At 43.8% G+C, this 16985-nt stretch overlaps 1 protein-coding gene across 1 annotated transcript in view; it reads right to left on the bottom strand.

The window, feature by feature from the left end:
- Nucleotides 1–11558: 11558 nt before the first annotated feature.
- TRIM36 (tripartite motif containing 36) overlaps nucleotides 11559–16985 on the bottom strand; it is a 51483-nt gene continuing 46056 nt past the window's right edge. Inside the window, exon 10 of the mRNA XM_019555323.1 lies at nucleotides 11559–14183. Coding sequence (XP_019410868.1) covers nucleotides 13829–14183 — 355 coding nt within the window. The 3' untranslated portion in view covers nucleotides 11559–13828. The remainder of the gene's footprint in view (nucleotides 14184–16985) is intronic.

Below are 16985 nucleotides of genomic sequence, written 5' to 3'. Positions count from 1 at the left end.
TTTTCCTTCAGAGTAGCCCTAGGTCTCAAGCATCTTTGTAAAGCTCCTAGAGTTTTTGTTTTTTTATTTGAGAAATGTGTTGTTTCAGAGGGGATGATACACCTCACCATATGCATCCCCCTTTTCCAAATTCTACATCTACCTGTGCTTCTGGGTACATCCACATAATTCCCATCAAAGGTGGGGACCTAGCTACATGACTGTGCTCTGACTCTTTCTCTCTCGCAAGCACACATACTTTAGCTGTGTTGTACATATTTAATCATATACTGCAAGTATGCTAAAACTGGGTAATGACCACAACATTGGCTTGGTAATGGAGTATGATAAAGGCCACATCAGCGTTTTTAAAAAAAATTCAAATTAACTGTAGCAGTCAAGAGACAACCTTGAGTGATCAAATCTCTTAATGCAGTTGTAACTCCAGGCTAGATAGACCATTTCTCCTCATTTTGTAGTCTTTTATGGGTATTTCAATACCGTTTTGGAAATGGTTTTGCTCCAATAAAATTTCCTTTTTGTTACCGTGATGGGAAAAAAAAATGTATAAACAAAAAAAATAGATGTAATGCCATTTGGGTGCATCTATATGTTCATCAATGTGCTGTAGTTACTGTGTGTAAAGTTTAGTACTTGTATAATCAAGTACTAAATCAATGCACAGTAACTGGCGCTACTGTGCAGTAGCACTGGCGCATGCCTTTTTAGTTATGCTACTGTGCAGTAGCCTAATAATACTGCACAGTAGCATATTAGCACAGTTTGTACTGTGACACACTACTGCAACGTATTATTAAGCTATTGTACTTTTAGCATCTCGTGTAGACATGCCCTTTTGGGAGAAATAAAACAAAAATAAGAAATCAATACGCTTTGCTACATGTACAATGCTTCTCACAGTTTGGGCTTAAAGGACAGATTAAAGAATTTTCACCTCCAAAAGAGAAAGAAAGAGAGAGAAATTACTATGTACTATGGACAAGTCTGAGAAGTCAAACTTCTTTAGAGGTTTTTTTTTTTAAATTAACAATAAAGTATAGCAATAAAAAAAAACTGAGAGAAGTGATCTTCATGCAAGAGCATTTATAATTCCTCTTGCAGTTAGCTGGCATTAGTACTAGAAAATTATTGTTGGTCTATTTTTAACTACCAAGAGTCCTATTAATTATCTATCTGTTATCATAACATCTCTTAACAGCACAGGAGCTGGAGTGCTAATTATTAAGTAGTAAGCCAAAGTTTGTGCTGTAGCAACTTTGGAAAAAAATTCAATGGCATTCTCAACATTTCCAAGAGAGAATTTGGTGAAAGCAGTTTGACTGTTTCAGGTGCACTTGCTTTTCCAGTACAACAGTGTCATCTTACATATGTGAATGACAGACATGAATGATGCAAGTTTCATGACCCTCTGTAAATATCAGGGAAAACTGACACAGCACAGTCTGTTGGTTGTTTTATTTTGGGTCAGCAGCCATGCCCTTGGACAGGAAAGTATGTTAGAAAAGCTTTTTAAAAGTGGCATAAAACAAAGTGGAAAACAGAACTGTCTTTTTGGTTCTTTCTCACTCCATAGTCTTTGATGGTCACCCTCTGGTATTCATCAGCACTGTTTAGACAACTCAATGGGAATGGCAGCCATACAACTAATGGCAATACCATTAGGTTTGTCTAATGAGAAGAAACATTTCTCAGCTTTACTTCAAAGCAATTGTTCACTGTGCCTTTGCATTCATGTATGTTCTATGGTGGATAACAATGCTGCCAGCTGCACTGAAACTGCATTAAAGGCAGGGATAGCCCCAGGTCAAAGGGCACCTCAGGCAGTCTTAAATTTTGTGCCACTCCCCACAGAACTAAAGAGGTCATTGTGAGGTTGCTCCATTGTATCATGTGAGGCACACAGTTGTATTTCATGATCTTTAAAGAGTTGGCACATCTTGTGTCCCAGTAGATGCTGTTCTGAAACAACATAACCCACTTTTCCACCTACTTCAGTGTTTAATTCTTCTCCAGTCAGTAGGACTTGATGACAGTCTCAAGACTGGCCACTTGGCAAAGGTAAATATATATATAATTTCCCTCCGCCCCAGTAAATTGCTGGAATTTACATTTAATTACACATGCAAGTAATTCATTCCTACATGCCCTAAATTCAGTGGGCATGCTCACAATAGCAAAAAGGTTCACAAGTGTTGGCAGGACAAGCCCTTATTTAGGCCTCAGTCATAGACATAGGAATCCATAATGGTTGTAAACAGAAGTGCAGCTCCCAGCTGCAACCTCTGGCAGCAGCAGGTTTTGCAGGCAGCAGCTGTCACCACCATCACAGGCCTCCAGGTAAGTGGCAGTGGCTGCCATGTACAAGCCCAAGCCCAAGCTCATGACCCCACCCCTCGCCGTGGCTGCAGAGTCAGCCATGGAGCCGTGCTCTGGCGGCATGCCAGCTTCCCTCTCCGCCTCCCCCGGATAGCCGGCCAGGTGGCATGTGTGCGGCCTGCACGTGGCGGGCACCACCACAAGGGCGCTCCATATCACTTGCCCACAAAGCCTCCTGCAGAGGGACATCCCTGCCCTTGCCCCCTGGCCCTGTTCCCAGCTGTGATTCCTTCAACCCCCAAACATCTTCCTCAGCCCTGGTCCACAGCCCCCAAACTCCACTTACCTCTAGGATTCAGGGGCAAAGGGCATGGCTCCATGGTGGCAGCGCTTATCCACCAAGCCCCGCCACCCTGCATACAGCCGCCACCACCCCACAACGCCATGGAGCCATGCAGCCAGTTGTGGGATATGCTGCTGCATGCAAGCCCACCGTTTTACACCCCCGCCGGGTGGCACATATGTGGCCCACACACGGTGGTTGCCACCGCACTGCTGCTGCCATGCCCTGCACCACTTGCACACAAAGCCATTCAGGTGGCTGTGGGATGGTAGCACAGGGTGCAGTGACAAAGTTGTGATGGCAGCCTCCATGTGCGAACCTCCTGCCAGGCTGGCCAGCACGTATGTAGCCCACAGAATGGCCCTGCTCCTGGGAATGGGCACAGGGGCACACTCCCCCACTTCTTGATCTACCCCACCAGCACCTTTCCCCACCCTGGCCTGCCCCTCACCCCCACACACACTTACCTGCTGGGGTGGGTGTCAGTGTCTGCATGTCTGTGGGTCTGGGGGGCTGTTGCAGGGGGCATCAAGACGGCTGTTAAGACTGTGGCAGGGAGTGCGGGGCACCAGTAGCACTGGGAGGGGCTGTGGGGGGCCATTAATTATCATGGATTTTGGGTTTTTAATCAGAGAATTTTAAATTTTTAACAGGAGAATTTTCAATTTTTAATCAGAGAAAACCAGGATCCCTGGTAATGAGTTACAACATTACCCCAAACTAAACAGAATTTCACTGTTAGTTCAGGGGGAATCTAGCTGGGAGCTGGGAGTCCAATACACCCACCCACACTCTAGCAGGGGCTGAAGAACCCCAGACTGAACTCTGTCCACTCCTTTCCCCCCCTCCCATTCTGAAAACAGCAACAGGCTGGGAGCCCCGCAGACACAAGTTACAAAAAATGCTACATTTTGAAATGTCTTTATCTGATACCTTATGCAATGAGGGGGCAGATTTTCACCCAGTCGGATTTCTCAAGCTGCCTGCAGCCATGCAGTTGTATTTGGTCATGGCCAGAGCCATTCTTTGGAGGGGTGGGGAAGGCAGGAGGTGAATCAGGGCAAACACCCTGGGCCCCACATTTTGGGGGGCCCCACAGACAGTGCTGTTCAGGCCCTGCTGGCCACCATGCACCACCGGATCCGCACTACAGCTGCTCACCCCCCAACCCCTCTGCACTCTGGTCTCTCCCCCTGCAAACAGACCCTGCACAGGCTAATATGCCCTGGACCCTGCACACCCCTAAGGATGGCTCTGGTCATGGCTATAGACTGCTTTCTGTGGCCAGATAATGCAAAAATTGTCACTTCTGCCTGGACCCTGGGAACTTCTGTTTGGTCTGGGGTAATGTTGTAACCCAAAACACTTTGCAGAAAATGTTCTGAATTATAGCTGGGAGCTGCACTTCTGTCTGCACCCCCTATGACTGACTCTGATGGAATCCTACTGACCTCAGTGGCACTGCCAATAAGGACAGGATCCAGCACTGTAAACCCTCATGTAACACTGAGGTCTTAGACAAACTTGCTCTTTCTGTGAGAGCCATTGTAAGCATGAGCAGAAAAGCAACACAACTCTTATATAAGCTTTACAGAACTTTTAAGTTTAAGGACTTTTAATTTTGATGATGTGCAATTTAAAGTAGGATTATGTTTTTAAATGAATCAAGTAGATGGATTTGATTTAGCCTGCTTTTCCTTGGTATCAGACAATATACAGACCCTTTTTAATATTATACATCAAAAAGTAATCCTTAATCTCTTTTTACCTGCCCTGTAGAACTACTTTTATTACAAAGAGTGAATTGCAAGGGAAGATATTAAAATTATGCCCTTTATTGCTTCTTTATGATGTATAAAAAATAATCAAAAAAATGTTTTAAAAAAATTTGCTCATGTTTTACGTTAGTAGTCCAGGACTTTAACTAGCATGGTTTGAAAACCAGGAGGGACTAATCCAATAGCTAGAGGTAATAGAGTTTTAAAAAATAGCAAAACAGGCTACTTAGCACTATGAAGGAATCTGAACTGAAAGTATTCAAGGGTTGATTCGGTGACAGTGAAACCTTGATGTACTTAATAGGGCTGTGCGAGGCTTTGGACAGCGCTTCAGATCCGAAGAAGTTTCAGACGCTTTGGCATCCAAAGCAGCATGTCCAGATCAAAGCGCTGGCTTTGTTAGGCTTTCTGAAGCAGTTTGAAGCTTCCAAAATGCTTCGGAGCCGCTTCAGAGATCCGGCCATAGGGTATAATGGAGAAACAATGAAATATCTATAACTTTGTTGGTTTGTGTTTGATTTGGATGTAACTTGCAGGGGTGGTAGTCTCTGCTTGGAGCACAAAGCCTGCCAAGTTTTAAGAAGATCGGTGGAGAGGTTCAGGGGGAATTGCACCTCAACTTTGTGAAAGCAAAACTGATGTCATGTGTATGCGTTACATCACAGGGGGGTGAAAACTGCTCAAGTGGTGGCCCTGGCTAGCACCACAAAGCCTGCCAAGTTTCAAGAAGATCGGTGCAGGGGTTTGGGGAGAACTGTATCCCAAAGTCTTGAAAGCAAAACTCATGTCACGGCTATGTGTTACACCACAGGGGAGTGAAAACTGCAGGGGTGGTAGCTCCTGGTGAGGCCACAAAGCCTGCCAAGTTTCAAGAAGATTGTTGCAGGGGTTTGTGGGGAACTGCACCTCAAGCTACAGACAAGCTGAACTTGTGACATGGGTGACCCCGTATATGTTAAGGCACAGTAGGGTGAAAGCTGAAGGGATAGCAGCCCCTGCTGTGGCCACAAAGCCTGCCAGCTGTTAAGGGGATAGGTGCAGGGGGGTTCTGGGGTCCTGCACCCCTAGCTGCTGATGGACAAAACTCGTGACATGGGTGCTTGTGCAACTGACTGTCTCTGTCTTGGGGCATGGGAGACACCACTGCAGACCTGGCTGCTAAGCTTCTGTGTTACCAGTTACCAACCAATCATGATTCACTCAGGGACCAGCTCAATACACTGCTTTGACGAGCCCCTTCTCTAGCTCCCTCTCACATGGTTACCTTTGTAATAGAGCTTCATACGCCATCCCTCCCAAATCTCCTCAAATCCAGAGAGTTGTGACAGGCCAACCTTAGACTTCCTTTCCAAACCTTTTCCTGAGACTTTTCATAGATTCATAGAAGTAGGGTCAGAAGGGACCTTGTAGCTCATTGAGTCGGACTCCCTGCCTTTTCTTATGCATAGGGGAAGCTGTCTTTCACAGGAAGCCTATCATCCTTCAGCTACCACCACATGATGCATGGGCACCTGCTATAATTACTTGTCCAAACCCTACCCTACCACCTGGGGCCAAATAGCAAAAGCAGAACTCTTAAAGCATCCTACAACCCTTATTATTTCTACAGAAATGTAGAAATGCTACTTAAAAAAATTATCATAGCAGGCCACATCTGATGTACTGTGTTACATTTTGGGTCCCCCACTACAGAAAGGATGTGGACAAATTGGAAAGAGTCCAGCAGAAGGCAAGAAAAATGGTGACTGGGCTGGGGGACATGACTTATGAGAAAAGGCTGAGGGAGCTGGGCTTATTTAGTTTAGAGAAGAGACGACAGAGGGGATTTAATAGCAACCTTCAACTACCTCAAGGAGGGTTCAAAAAAGGATGGAGCTGGACTGTTCTCAATGGTGACAGATGACAGAACAAGGAGCAACAGTCTCAAGTTACAGCAAGGGAAGTTTAGGTTAGATATTAACAATAATTTTCTGAGAGGGTAGTAAAACACTGGAACAGGCTACCCAGAGAAGTGGTGGACTCTCCATTCTTGGAGGTTTTTAAGACCTGGCCAGACAAAGCCTTGACTGGGATGATCTAGTTGGGCCTGGTCCAGTTTTGAGCATGGGGTTGGACTAGATGACCTCCTCAGGTCCCTTCTAACCCTAATTTTCTATGATTCTATGAATTTTGTTAAAAATATTCTTGCATATATTTTCACTCTAAACATGCATGATTAATGTTACGCAAGAGGCAAGGAAGGATCTCAGGATGATACCTTGTATTGAACCAACAGCATAGATCAGACAGTTAGAGAAGCTTTTCATTTTTCTCTTTTGACAAACTACGTTTAGTGCTCAAAGGACAAGGTGCTGTACTTGTATGTAGTTCTCTCTCTCAAAGTTCAGTTAGTCTCAATGATGCTCGCTCGAAGTCCAATAAGATAGTATTTGCAGGGATTAATTCTATGATTGGTGCCAAAGTTCCCCTCTGTTTTAAAGGTGCAGGATTTGGCCATCACACTCCACTCCTGTAAACAGGTAGTCATGCAATTAACTGTGTGTGTGCATGTGTGTGAAGAGTGTCATCGACTTCAATCCATTTCATGCACAATTTTTTTTGTCCACCCCAACACACAGCTGTATTGTCAGGCCAGGCTTCTCTTGGTCTGCTATCTGGTACCATGTAAGCCAGTACAGCCTGTTCTATGGTCAGGTTATCAGTGACTAAACTGGTGCCCCAACCTGGGCTAGCCCAGGTGAGGAGGGTGTGTGGACATCCAGCAGTACTAAACACAAGGCCGGTCAAACGGTGGATGAGCTCCCTATGAGCCAATGGTCATCCATACCTGGAGTGGAGATGGGCACCACCAGGTCACTGCATGAAGACTCACCAGTGGAGGAGGGTTGTTTCAGCATCAAAGGTGCTCCACCAGTCACAACAGCCTCAGGACTGACTTGACTTGAACACTTGGCTCCCCCATTGCAGCTCTGCCCAGCTGATTTTCTTAGATGTTTTTTGTAGTCTCAGCCAGTACAGTACTTGACCCTTGACTAGGAGGGAGAAAATGACAGCTGAGCCTACACTTTGTGAGCCCATCTCTTCCTCCTCACAACAGAGGAAAATAAAAAGCATTTTGGCCTGGAAAGCATGGGTCTTGTCTACATTTAGCTTCCCTTCATTTTAGCCAAGTTTTCTGCTGGCTGCGCACATACCACTGAGTGAAATTTGGGATGAGGGGTGGGGGAGGACAATAGCCAAAACATGAAAATGATTATAGGCTTCAAAGAAATAAATCTTTTTTTTTTTCAAGAAAGTGCACACCTTTGATTTGTCTCACTTCAGAATTAGGGAAAGAAGAGTGAGTAGATAAACGTAAGAGGTGTAAAGCATGCTCACAAGTGTACACTCCACACTCATCTTGAAAATCTCATGACAACCTAGGCCTACAGTAGGTAAAATAGTATTCTTCTTTGATGAATTAAAAATTACATCCATTCCATTATTTTTCCTCATGAGTATGGTTGGTGTCCCTCGCCTAGGTCTTGGTCAACATTGATCTAGTTTAGACTTTAAGAACTAGGTTTACCCTCCTTTAAAAAAAAAAAAAAGAGGGGGGAAAAAGTTAAAAAGGTACCTGTCCAAAGAACTCTCTGTAAAACAATCTGCCATGTTTATAGGACTAAGATTAATGGCTTATTCCTTTTGCAGACTCTAGCAAGTGTATTAAAAAAGGCAAGGTTTTATAGAGGTAGCTAAAGCAGAAAGAAGGAAGAACAAATTTCACTGTTGAGGAACTAGACAAATATGAGCGATACAAGAGATTACCTTCAGCTGGGGTATGTAAGGACTTGGATCCCAGCAGTTTGGTATTTTTCCAAAGAGGAAGGAAAGTCTTTTTGTCAGTTTTTCCTAAGCACTTTTCTTTTAGTCACATAGCAGAAAGCAAGGGGAAGGAAGACTTCCTAGGTAGACAAAGGAAACTGAAAAAAGGAGACACACGGGTCCTCATGGGAAACATCTACACAAGATGCTACTGCAATTTTGCACCCCCTGCTGTGGCAGTAGTCAGGCAGGTTGAGGAGCCAAGCACCACTCTGCTTATGGGAATGGAGAAAAAAAAATAATCCAGCCTGGCCAGCCACAGAGCTAAGCCAGCACCTCACCCCAGCAAGGCACTTGGGAGGAGAGTGCTCATGGCCAGTGGCTAGTAGGATGCGGCCGAAGGCCTGCACTACCCAGATCCCAATTCTGGGAGCTATCTCTCTGGGACCCCACAATAACCATTGTCTGTAGGAGACGTGGGGGAGAAACTTACTGGCTAGGATGGACACACAAGCAAGTCCAGTGTGCAATCTCAAGCTTCAAGCTCATGCTTGGGGGAATACATTAAGCTGCGAGGCCCAGGCCTAGAGCCTTCTCTGTGGGACTTTTGCTGGGGTCCAAGTCTTTACATACCCATGCCTGAGGACCCCAGAAAATTTAAAAACAAAATTACCATCCCTGGCCAGGAGGGGCCCCCGTAACTTTATGTTTAAAAGGCCAGAGACCCTGCTACTGGACCACCAGCAGGGGTTTTTTTGGCGTTCTCCTACCAGCAAATTTCACTGTTGCAGCCCTTTTTGGGCTGATGTTTTTCCAGAAGGCAAAGCCAGATCCCACAGCAACTAGTGTGCCAAAAGACTCCTTTTCCTCTTTTCCTGCAGTAGAGTCATTCCTACCACAGTTTAAAGTAGCACCCAAGCTCCAGGTTTCTGATTCCTTGTTCACAGAGTCCTGATTCCAGCTCCTGGCTCCTTTTGCTCTAGACTTGCCAGTTCCTGATTTCTTCCCATACCTTTCTTACCCCCGTCTACCTGATTCCAGTCAAGACCTGTTTTCTGACAGTGGGCTCCTGACTTTAGTTTAGTAATCACCTGCACCCTTGTCCCTTACAGCTAGAATCACCTGCTCCAAGCCCCCCTGACTAGCAACATTTTAGTACTTTACTAAACTTGGTCTCCTGCCCCACATGCTCCTAATCCTGACTCTTGTATTTAGTCCGGACCCTGTCTGCTCCCGATTTCCTAAGTTGTAACCCTCTATAGCCAAGTCTTGACCAACCACATCTTGGTCATACCACAAGACATGCATGGCTCTGATACAGCAGCTGTACTAGCAGAGCGCAAAGTGCTGTCTGGGAGAAGAGCGACTACTAAAGAGCTCTCTAAAGCTAGCAGAAGGGACAGTGCCTACACGTATTTTCTGCTGGCTGCCAGATGGTGGCAGAATCTCCAAGAGAGAAATGAAATCACTCTGCCCATAAAAGGGGGAGACACTGCCCGCAGTGAGTACCTTTGAATGTGGTCAATCTAAACCCTTTCCCAACAGAACACTGTACTGCAGACTGGGTCTCTGTATTGAGCAAAACCCCGGATATGGATCTCAATAGTAATTAGAAGCACCTGAGACATTTGTGTTAGTGGATAGCCAGAAGTGTTATAGCCAGCCTAAACTAACTGATTCGGAAGTATGCTCACACTATTTTGTGGTCTTCCTAGTCATTTCATGAGAAAGAAGCTGAAGAGTTCTCCCTTTCTTGATGGAAGAACAGCAGCACTTCGTTGTATACTTTGTAATTAAGTGGGTAATAGGGTTACTAGCATAAGAGTCTAAACATAAATAGCATTCACTCATTTCTAGTATTTCTTAAGCAGAGGTCATAGCTCACAAGCAGTTCTCATCTTAATTTACTACTTAAATTTAAAAATATGGCTTTGCCTATGCTTTTCTGTTTTGTTTTGATGCAGAAAGTGACTAAAATTAAAATTTACTCCAGTTCTTACGGTCACTTTAAATTGCATTAATACAATTTTGCAATGTACCAGAAGTCAGGTCAGTGGAGTTGGAAGTCAGCTAGGCTTGGTGTATAAAGGCAGTTATCCCACCACATGATAGTATTATTCTAAAGGGAGGAGGGGAAAAAAAAGCCCAGCAGCTCAGGGCAGCTCTGCTTCCCACTCTTTTCTCTGCTGCAACTGCCACATAGACTTAGGGAAGAGGAATGAAGACTCCTAGCACTGCAAGAAAGTAGGAGTGACATGGGCACAGCACTGATTTGGACCATCAGAATTCCTGGTAGCATCTGAGTATGGAAATAGACAGTTGGAAAGGTGGAGATATGCCCCCAGCTATATACTTTTCAGATCACATAAAAAGCACTGTCCCTTCATCCTCTACACACAGACGCACACTTTTTGTCTAAAGAGTTCCTTTAGAGAAAGTAGAAGCAAGAGGGGGAAAAAAACCCAAACTAACAAGAATGGAGCCTGTCAAACAAGGCAGGCCAGCTAAACAAGTGAATCCTTTTATGTAGAGCTGGATTTGCCAAGTGTAATGTTTATGGTTGGGCAATAAATACACAAAAAGGCTTATTATTGTGCCAAGGAGCTAAAAATGTTCTTCAAGCCAAGTCAAAGTGACTTTTTTCAACGTGCACCAGAGTCTCATATTAGCTCTCTCTCACACAGACAGGCATTTATAGTGGTGTTTTCCTAAGTCTTAAAAAAATGAATTAATGAAACTGTTACAGAGTAAAAAAAAGTTAGACACCATGAAATTTCTGAATATGCCCCTTAAAGCATAGGCTTTATAATATGCCAGTAAGCTTTACCTCCACTTCCTTGTGTTCCTCTCAGGAAGCACACAAACAGTGACTTTCACACAACCGGTTCCCCTTCCCTAACGTTTTTATTAGGGCGGTAATTCAGGTATGTTAAGGCTATTTAAACAAAGAATTACAACATATTAAACACAAATGACTCCACAAAGAAAAGCATAATGTTGCCTGTAACAGAGTATGGTCTGTTTTGAGATAGTTCAAGTTTAGCAAACAACTTTCATGCCTTCTTGGAAGGGCATAGAGAGTCATTTACTCTAGCAAGACAGGCTCTCCTTGTTCTCAATGGATTCCAACTCTAATTGTGAGGAACACAGCCCAACTCCTAAAAAGGACTATAACCTAAACATCTGACCAAGGAGTGACCATGTTAACATTTTTCACAATTCACCAATTATACAGTGTATTTGGGGCTAGAGCCATCAGTGGGCACAGATGCACATAAGACGCTCCAAGAGGAAGAGAGAGACTGAGTAACTCAAAATAAGAACATGAAAGTACTGAAACTTTATAAAGGTGGAATTCTTAACATCTGATTTTCATGGTGTACACCTTAGGGGAGGTCAATTTTCAGGCATACAATTCAAACAAAAAGTAATCACAAAGAATCCAGAATGAACTCATCCACTATACCAAAAAACGAATAACCAGGGCTCCATGAGTACTTAACATACTGTTATAATGCACAGATATTTACTGTTGTTAAAACAGGACAAACTACTTCTACTAAGAATGTCAGTCATTTTTTGCATCTATCAGCAACACAGTTTAAAGCCAGGATATAAGAATGTGAGTGACCCAACTATTACATTTAAGTTTTTATTTTTAAAAAAGCCAAAGTGAAGTTACATTTACATTACAGAATATTTTTAAACAAGGCCTTCCTGTTAAAGCTTTAAATATATTATGAAAAAAACATTGTGATTTTTTTTACACCTGCACAGAGCTTTGAGATCACACAGTAGTCACAATGGTTTTAAAACAACTATATTGCACAGATCCACTCAACCACCACAAATTCTTAGCTTAGTCTATGTTGTAAAGTGCTATTTTGTAGGAAGAAACAAGTTTTGAAGAAACAAACAAACACTTAGAGACAGGCAAGTATCACTGAACTGTTTTCTTCCCTTTGTAGTTAAAAATAAATCATTTGCTTCCATATACCTGATGATAGTATATTTGCATTTATTAAACTGGAGTAAGCACCATGTATTATCATACTGAATGTGTCTGAAATATTCAAGTAATGCCCAGTGCCAAATCAATCAATGTTCAGCTCAAATAAGGAAATGCATACACCAGAAGTTCCCTGGCTGGATCATACTTTAATTGACAAACATACTGGGATTTTAAAGTACTATCAATCCCCTGTCTAATAAAGTTATTGCATAGGTGGTACATATTAAATTAATGCAAAATAAAGTTAATATAATTTATGCTTATGATCCAGAATGACCCCAATATCCTCAATCAAAAATGCTGCAATATTTAAATTCCAATTCATATACTTGTACTTAGATAGCACAGCTTGTAAACTTACTCCATACACAGGCAGCAAAATTACTATCACAATCAAAACAGAGCACTAGACATTTGTTTCAGAATTACTTTCCACAGCAGGTTCATCTTTCACAAACTAGACTAAAACCAACAATGCAGGTACTTCAGCCATTTTTGCACAGATTCCTTTCAGTCATTACCACACAAATAATCAGAGTGTAATGGAACAGGAATAGACACTTAAACTAAAGACACTTTAAGGCAAAAAAAACCCAACAACAAAAACCCAATCTCAAACGTAATCAGTGCATTTTCCTAACTTATTCTTATTAAAACATTCCTTTATTGGATCCAAAGTTAACTTATAAAATATTTATTAACAGAAATACCTGAATTAATTTAAATTTAAAAGTCGCTTATGTTTTATCACTTATGACAATTATTCAATTATTTTTTTGCCCAGAAAAAGACCAGGTACCATTATTATACATGCCCATAGTTAAGTTACACAGACAATGAAATGAAATATTTCAAGACAAATTGCACTTCTCAATATATTTTATCCAGTCTATACTAAAACCTTGGAATAGTAAGAGCTCTTACTAGAAGAGCTATACACCAGTTTTATAGGTCATCATTTTATACACTTAGTGTGATTATAGGCTATCTGATACCATTCTTTTAATATTATTTTCTCCTTTCAAATAAAAGTCAGGTTCAACTGCAGTTGTGATACCCTAGTGCTTTGTACTTTCAACTGGTGCAAACCTCAGTGTTGCTTACGATTTAGTTACAAGAACTGCTCAAACTCATTCAGACAGGCTTCTTTTAAAATGAAGAGCATATACAGAAAATAACAGCAATAAAATAGACTATGTGGGTCTTACTCCATTAAAAAATGGAATGTGATGTCAACAGTACCAACTAGATAAATGATTTAACTTGCATAAAAGGCAGGTTCCTAGGTCAAGTAAAGCAATCAGGTTGCTAATAAAACTTTTTTTTTTTCATACATTTGTGGAATGTGGGTTACCACACAACAAAAAGGCAGCACAGTGAATAGAAGGATGTCCTCTCTAGAGAGTTGGTAGAGAGAGTAGATCATGTTCGGTTTTGTGCATAAAAAAATAAGACCAAAAAGCCTGAGTGCAACAAGAACACTTAAACAGGATGTAATTATTCAAGAATTTATGCTAAGGCAGATCCTTCCGCTTTCATTTCTGATCTCAAAACAGCAATTAGTAGAGATATGCACTACACATCATCTGGATATTCCAAATACTTTGCTGTGATGGCCTCCTCAAGATGAATCCCTGCACTGCCCATTAATGCAAACGCTGGATACATTGTACCCGAACAATCTACCTGGCGCTCATAAAGGCATTTCATGTGGTCAGCATCATAGAATCCAACTTTGCCTTTGTCATAGTCCAGGCAGATTCCTACACAGGACGGCATGGGAAGAATCCTGTTGGCAGAATCTTTGGGAGCAGTAGGTGCCTTGGGAATAAAGAATTTCTTCATGCCTAAAGTAACCAATGTAAAAGGCTGAGATGATTCAAAGCAGGTATCTTCACTCCCACTGTCATGACCGCTGTCTTGCTCATACCTAGAACAGAAGAGCAGCACTGTCTGAAATCTGAAAGGCTGAGAGAGTTCTTAATATGAACTACTAAAACTAAGGATCTACTGCAATTGGGACAGCTGCCCACCACTTTCACAGGCAGAGCGTGGGACCCACCAGCCATTTCACAGGCAGAGCATGGTGGTGCCCCCACTCCTCTGATTAGCTGAGGGTCCTGATGGCCCTGCCCCTTGCCTATTATTGGCTGTGAGGACTGCCTGTCTTGCAGCCCTGCCCCCTCACCACTGATTGGTGGAAAGAGACAGGGCCACATCATGGGTAACCCTTCCAACCAATCAGCAGTGAGGGGCAGGGGCAGCACTCATCTTGCCAGCAGCCCTTCGAGTGGGCAGAACCCCTCCCCCTCTTTCCCGGTGGGCTGCCGCAGCACCCTAAGGACTGCCGGCTCCCTCTGGGGAGCCAATATTTTATTTTCAGTAATTTGGGGGTTTTTTCTTCCTATAGATTTCACAGGCAATGCTGGATTTCACAAAATCCGCAAATTGTGATTTTGGTAGGACCCTAATTATAACAAGTATTTTATAGCACAAATCATCAGAAGATGATGACAGAGCACCACAAGAAATTTCTAATACAAGTGAGGGTGTGACACTACCTCAGCTAGCGTATCCCTGGTATCAGTGAAGGCTAGGTTACAGCTGAGGGTGACAAAGACCATACACCAGAATAGACTCCAGCATGAGTCATGCCACAATCCCAATTGCTGGCTTGTGCTGAAATCCATACTCTTAGCTTATCTTTGCCCTCCTTATCTATGCTAGATAAAATAGATCCTAACTGACATGCTGTGTAGGTGTTCCCTGAATTAAGGTGTTACTAGCACTGGTGGGAATATCCTTGTTAGCATTAATCTACCTGTAAGGAGTTTCAGGTGTTGCTGTGTCTAGGACACAGGACATCTGCATTCAGTCTCCTGCTCTAAAACAGACCGTGGACAAATCACAATATTGATAGAATCATAGAATAAATGAGTCGGAAGGGACCTAAACAGATCATCTAGTCCGACCCCCTGCCATGGGCAGGAAGGAGCACTGGGGGTGGCAGGGGTCATAAGACATTTATTTCTTTATCTGTAACATCAGTCAAGTCGTTCTATCCCCAACAGAGTTCTTACAAAGCCAAAGTCACTAATAATTAAGAGATGCTAGAAGTTGTGCTAATCAGCACTATGCCTTTAAAACAACAACAACACAATCAGTCTAGATAGATGTAGCATTACTGAATAACAAGTTCAGGCAGAACCTCCTCAGCCTAAGGAGACCAACTGCATCAATGCTAGAAGCAGATCAGTAAAGGGCCTGCAGAATTATGCCTGCAGCTCAACATTTAACCACTGTGCTCAAGTCCATATTTTAAACCACCCCGTCCTTCCAGCATACATAAAATGGATATAAAAATAAGTGGAATAATTCCTATTTTAATTGTCCTCCTCTTTTTTCAGCCTCATGTCTAAGATAACATGAAGAACAGTTTGTCAGCTTGACCCAAGGGTAATTAATACTAACCAGATCAATACTTTCTGTTAAACTACAGAGAAGACGCCTGGCAAAGGGAGGGACATACCTACTCATTTATCAACTGCTTGATTACCTATAAGTAGGCAGAATACCATTAACTCAACAGCACACAGCAAGGCAACAGGAATGACTAAAAATACACATGTGCACCACAATAACTTTTTTTCCTAACCATTATCAGATAATTTGATATTAGTTTGGGTTTCCCCTTTGATAGCAAGGGACCAGAGTATTGACAAGAGGAGGGAAGTTTACAATATGGCTCTATAGGAAATGAAGTTTCTTTTACTGCCATGGTGCTTCCTTGTGCAGAAAAAGCAGAACATATATCAAGAAGTAATGAAAATAGATGGGGCGCACCGAAAAAGATTTTTTGGGCTGATTACCAACAGCCAACCAGCCATATCAGCCAATACTGATCCAATTGCCGATATGCAGCCTGGAGAACAGCATCTGGCTGGTAAATCTGTGGGGGGAAAGGGTATGGAGGTGCAGATCAAAGACCCCACAGTGAGGGAGGGAGTGGGGCTGGGGCAGGGGAAGGCACTGCCTAGCCAGGGCAGGGTGGGGCACAGGATGGAGCCACAGGTGGCTCGTCCAGGGGTACCGGGGGGAGGAGAGTGGCTCCCACCGCTGCACACACCCCTGGGTGAGGTATGGGGGCATGTGACCCCTGGATTTGTGTGCAGGGTGAAGGTGGGCTGCCCCCTGGGGGCTGGGGCCAGGAGCTGTACCAGCCCCTTACTGGAAGTGGGGTTGGGCCAGGGCTGCGCTCAGGGCAGGTGGTGGCAGTGACACTGGGAAGGGGGGCTATGGGGTGGGCTACAGCCGTCCCAAAAGCTGTGGTAGCCATCCCATAGTCCCCTCTCAGTGTTGCTGCTGCCCTCCCTGCCCCGAGCGCAGACCCAGCCCAGCCACTCTGCCGGAAAGAAGCTGGTGCAGCCCTCAGTCCCAAGCCGATGGCACGCAGTCCACCCTCATCTTGTGCACAAATCCAAAGGGCACATGCTTGCCATGACTCCACCGGGGACATGCGCAGCAGCAAGAGCCACCCCTCCTGCACACCCAGGCAAGCTGCCCACAGCTCCATCCTGCATTCTGCCGCGGCTGGGCAGCACCTGCCCTTGCCCCTACCTGAGCCCCCTCCCTCCCTCACTGTGGGGGCCTCAATCTGCCCCCTCCTCATGCCCCCACAGACTTACCAGCTGAACACTGGTCTCCATACTACTGGGCTGCATTCCTGGCCACA

This window comes from Crocodylus porosus, unplaced genomic scaffold (assembly GCF_001723895.1).
Source record: "Crocodylus porosus isolate Cpor-Errol unplaced genomic scaffold, CroPor_comp1, whole genome shotgun sequence".
NCBI classification, from domain to species: Eukaryota; Metazoa; Chordata; order Crocodylia; family Crocodylidae; genus Crocodylus; species Crocodylus porosus.
The sequence above is the reverse complement of the archived record's forward strand: the minus strand, read 5'-3'. Positions and strand labels throughout refer to the sequence as shown.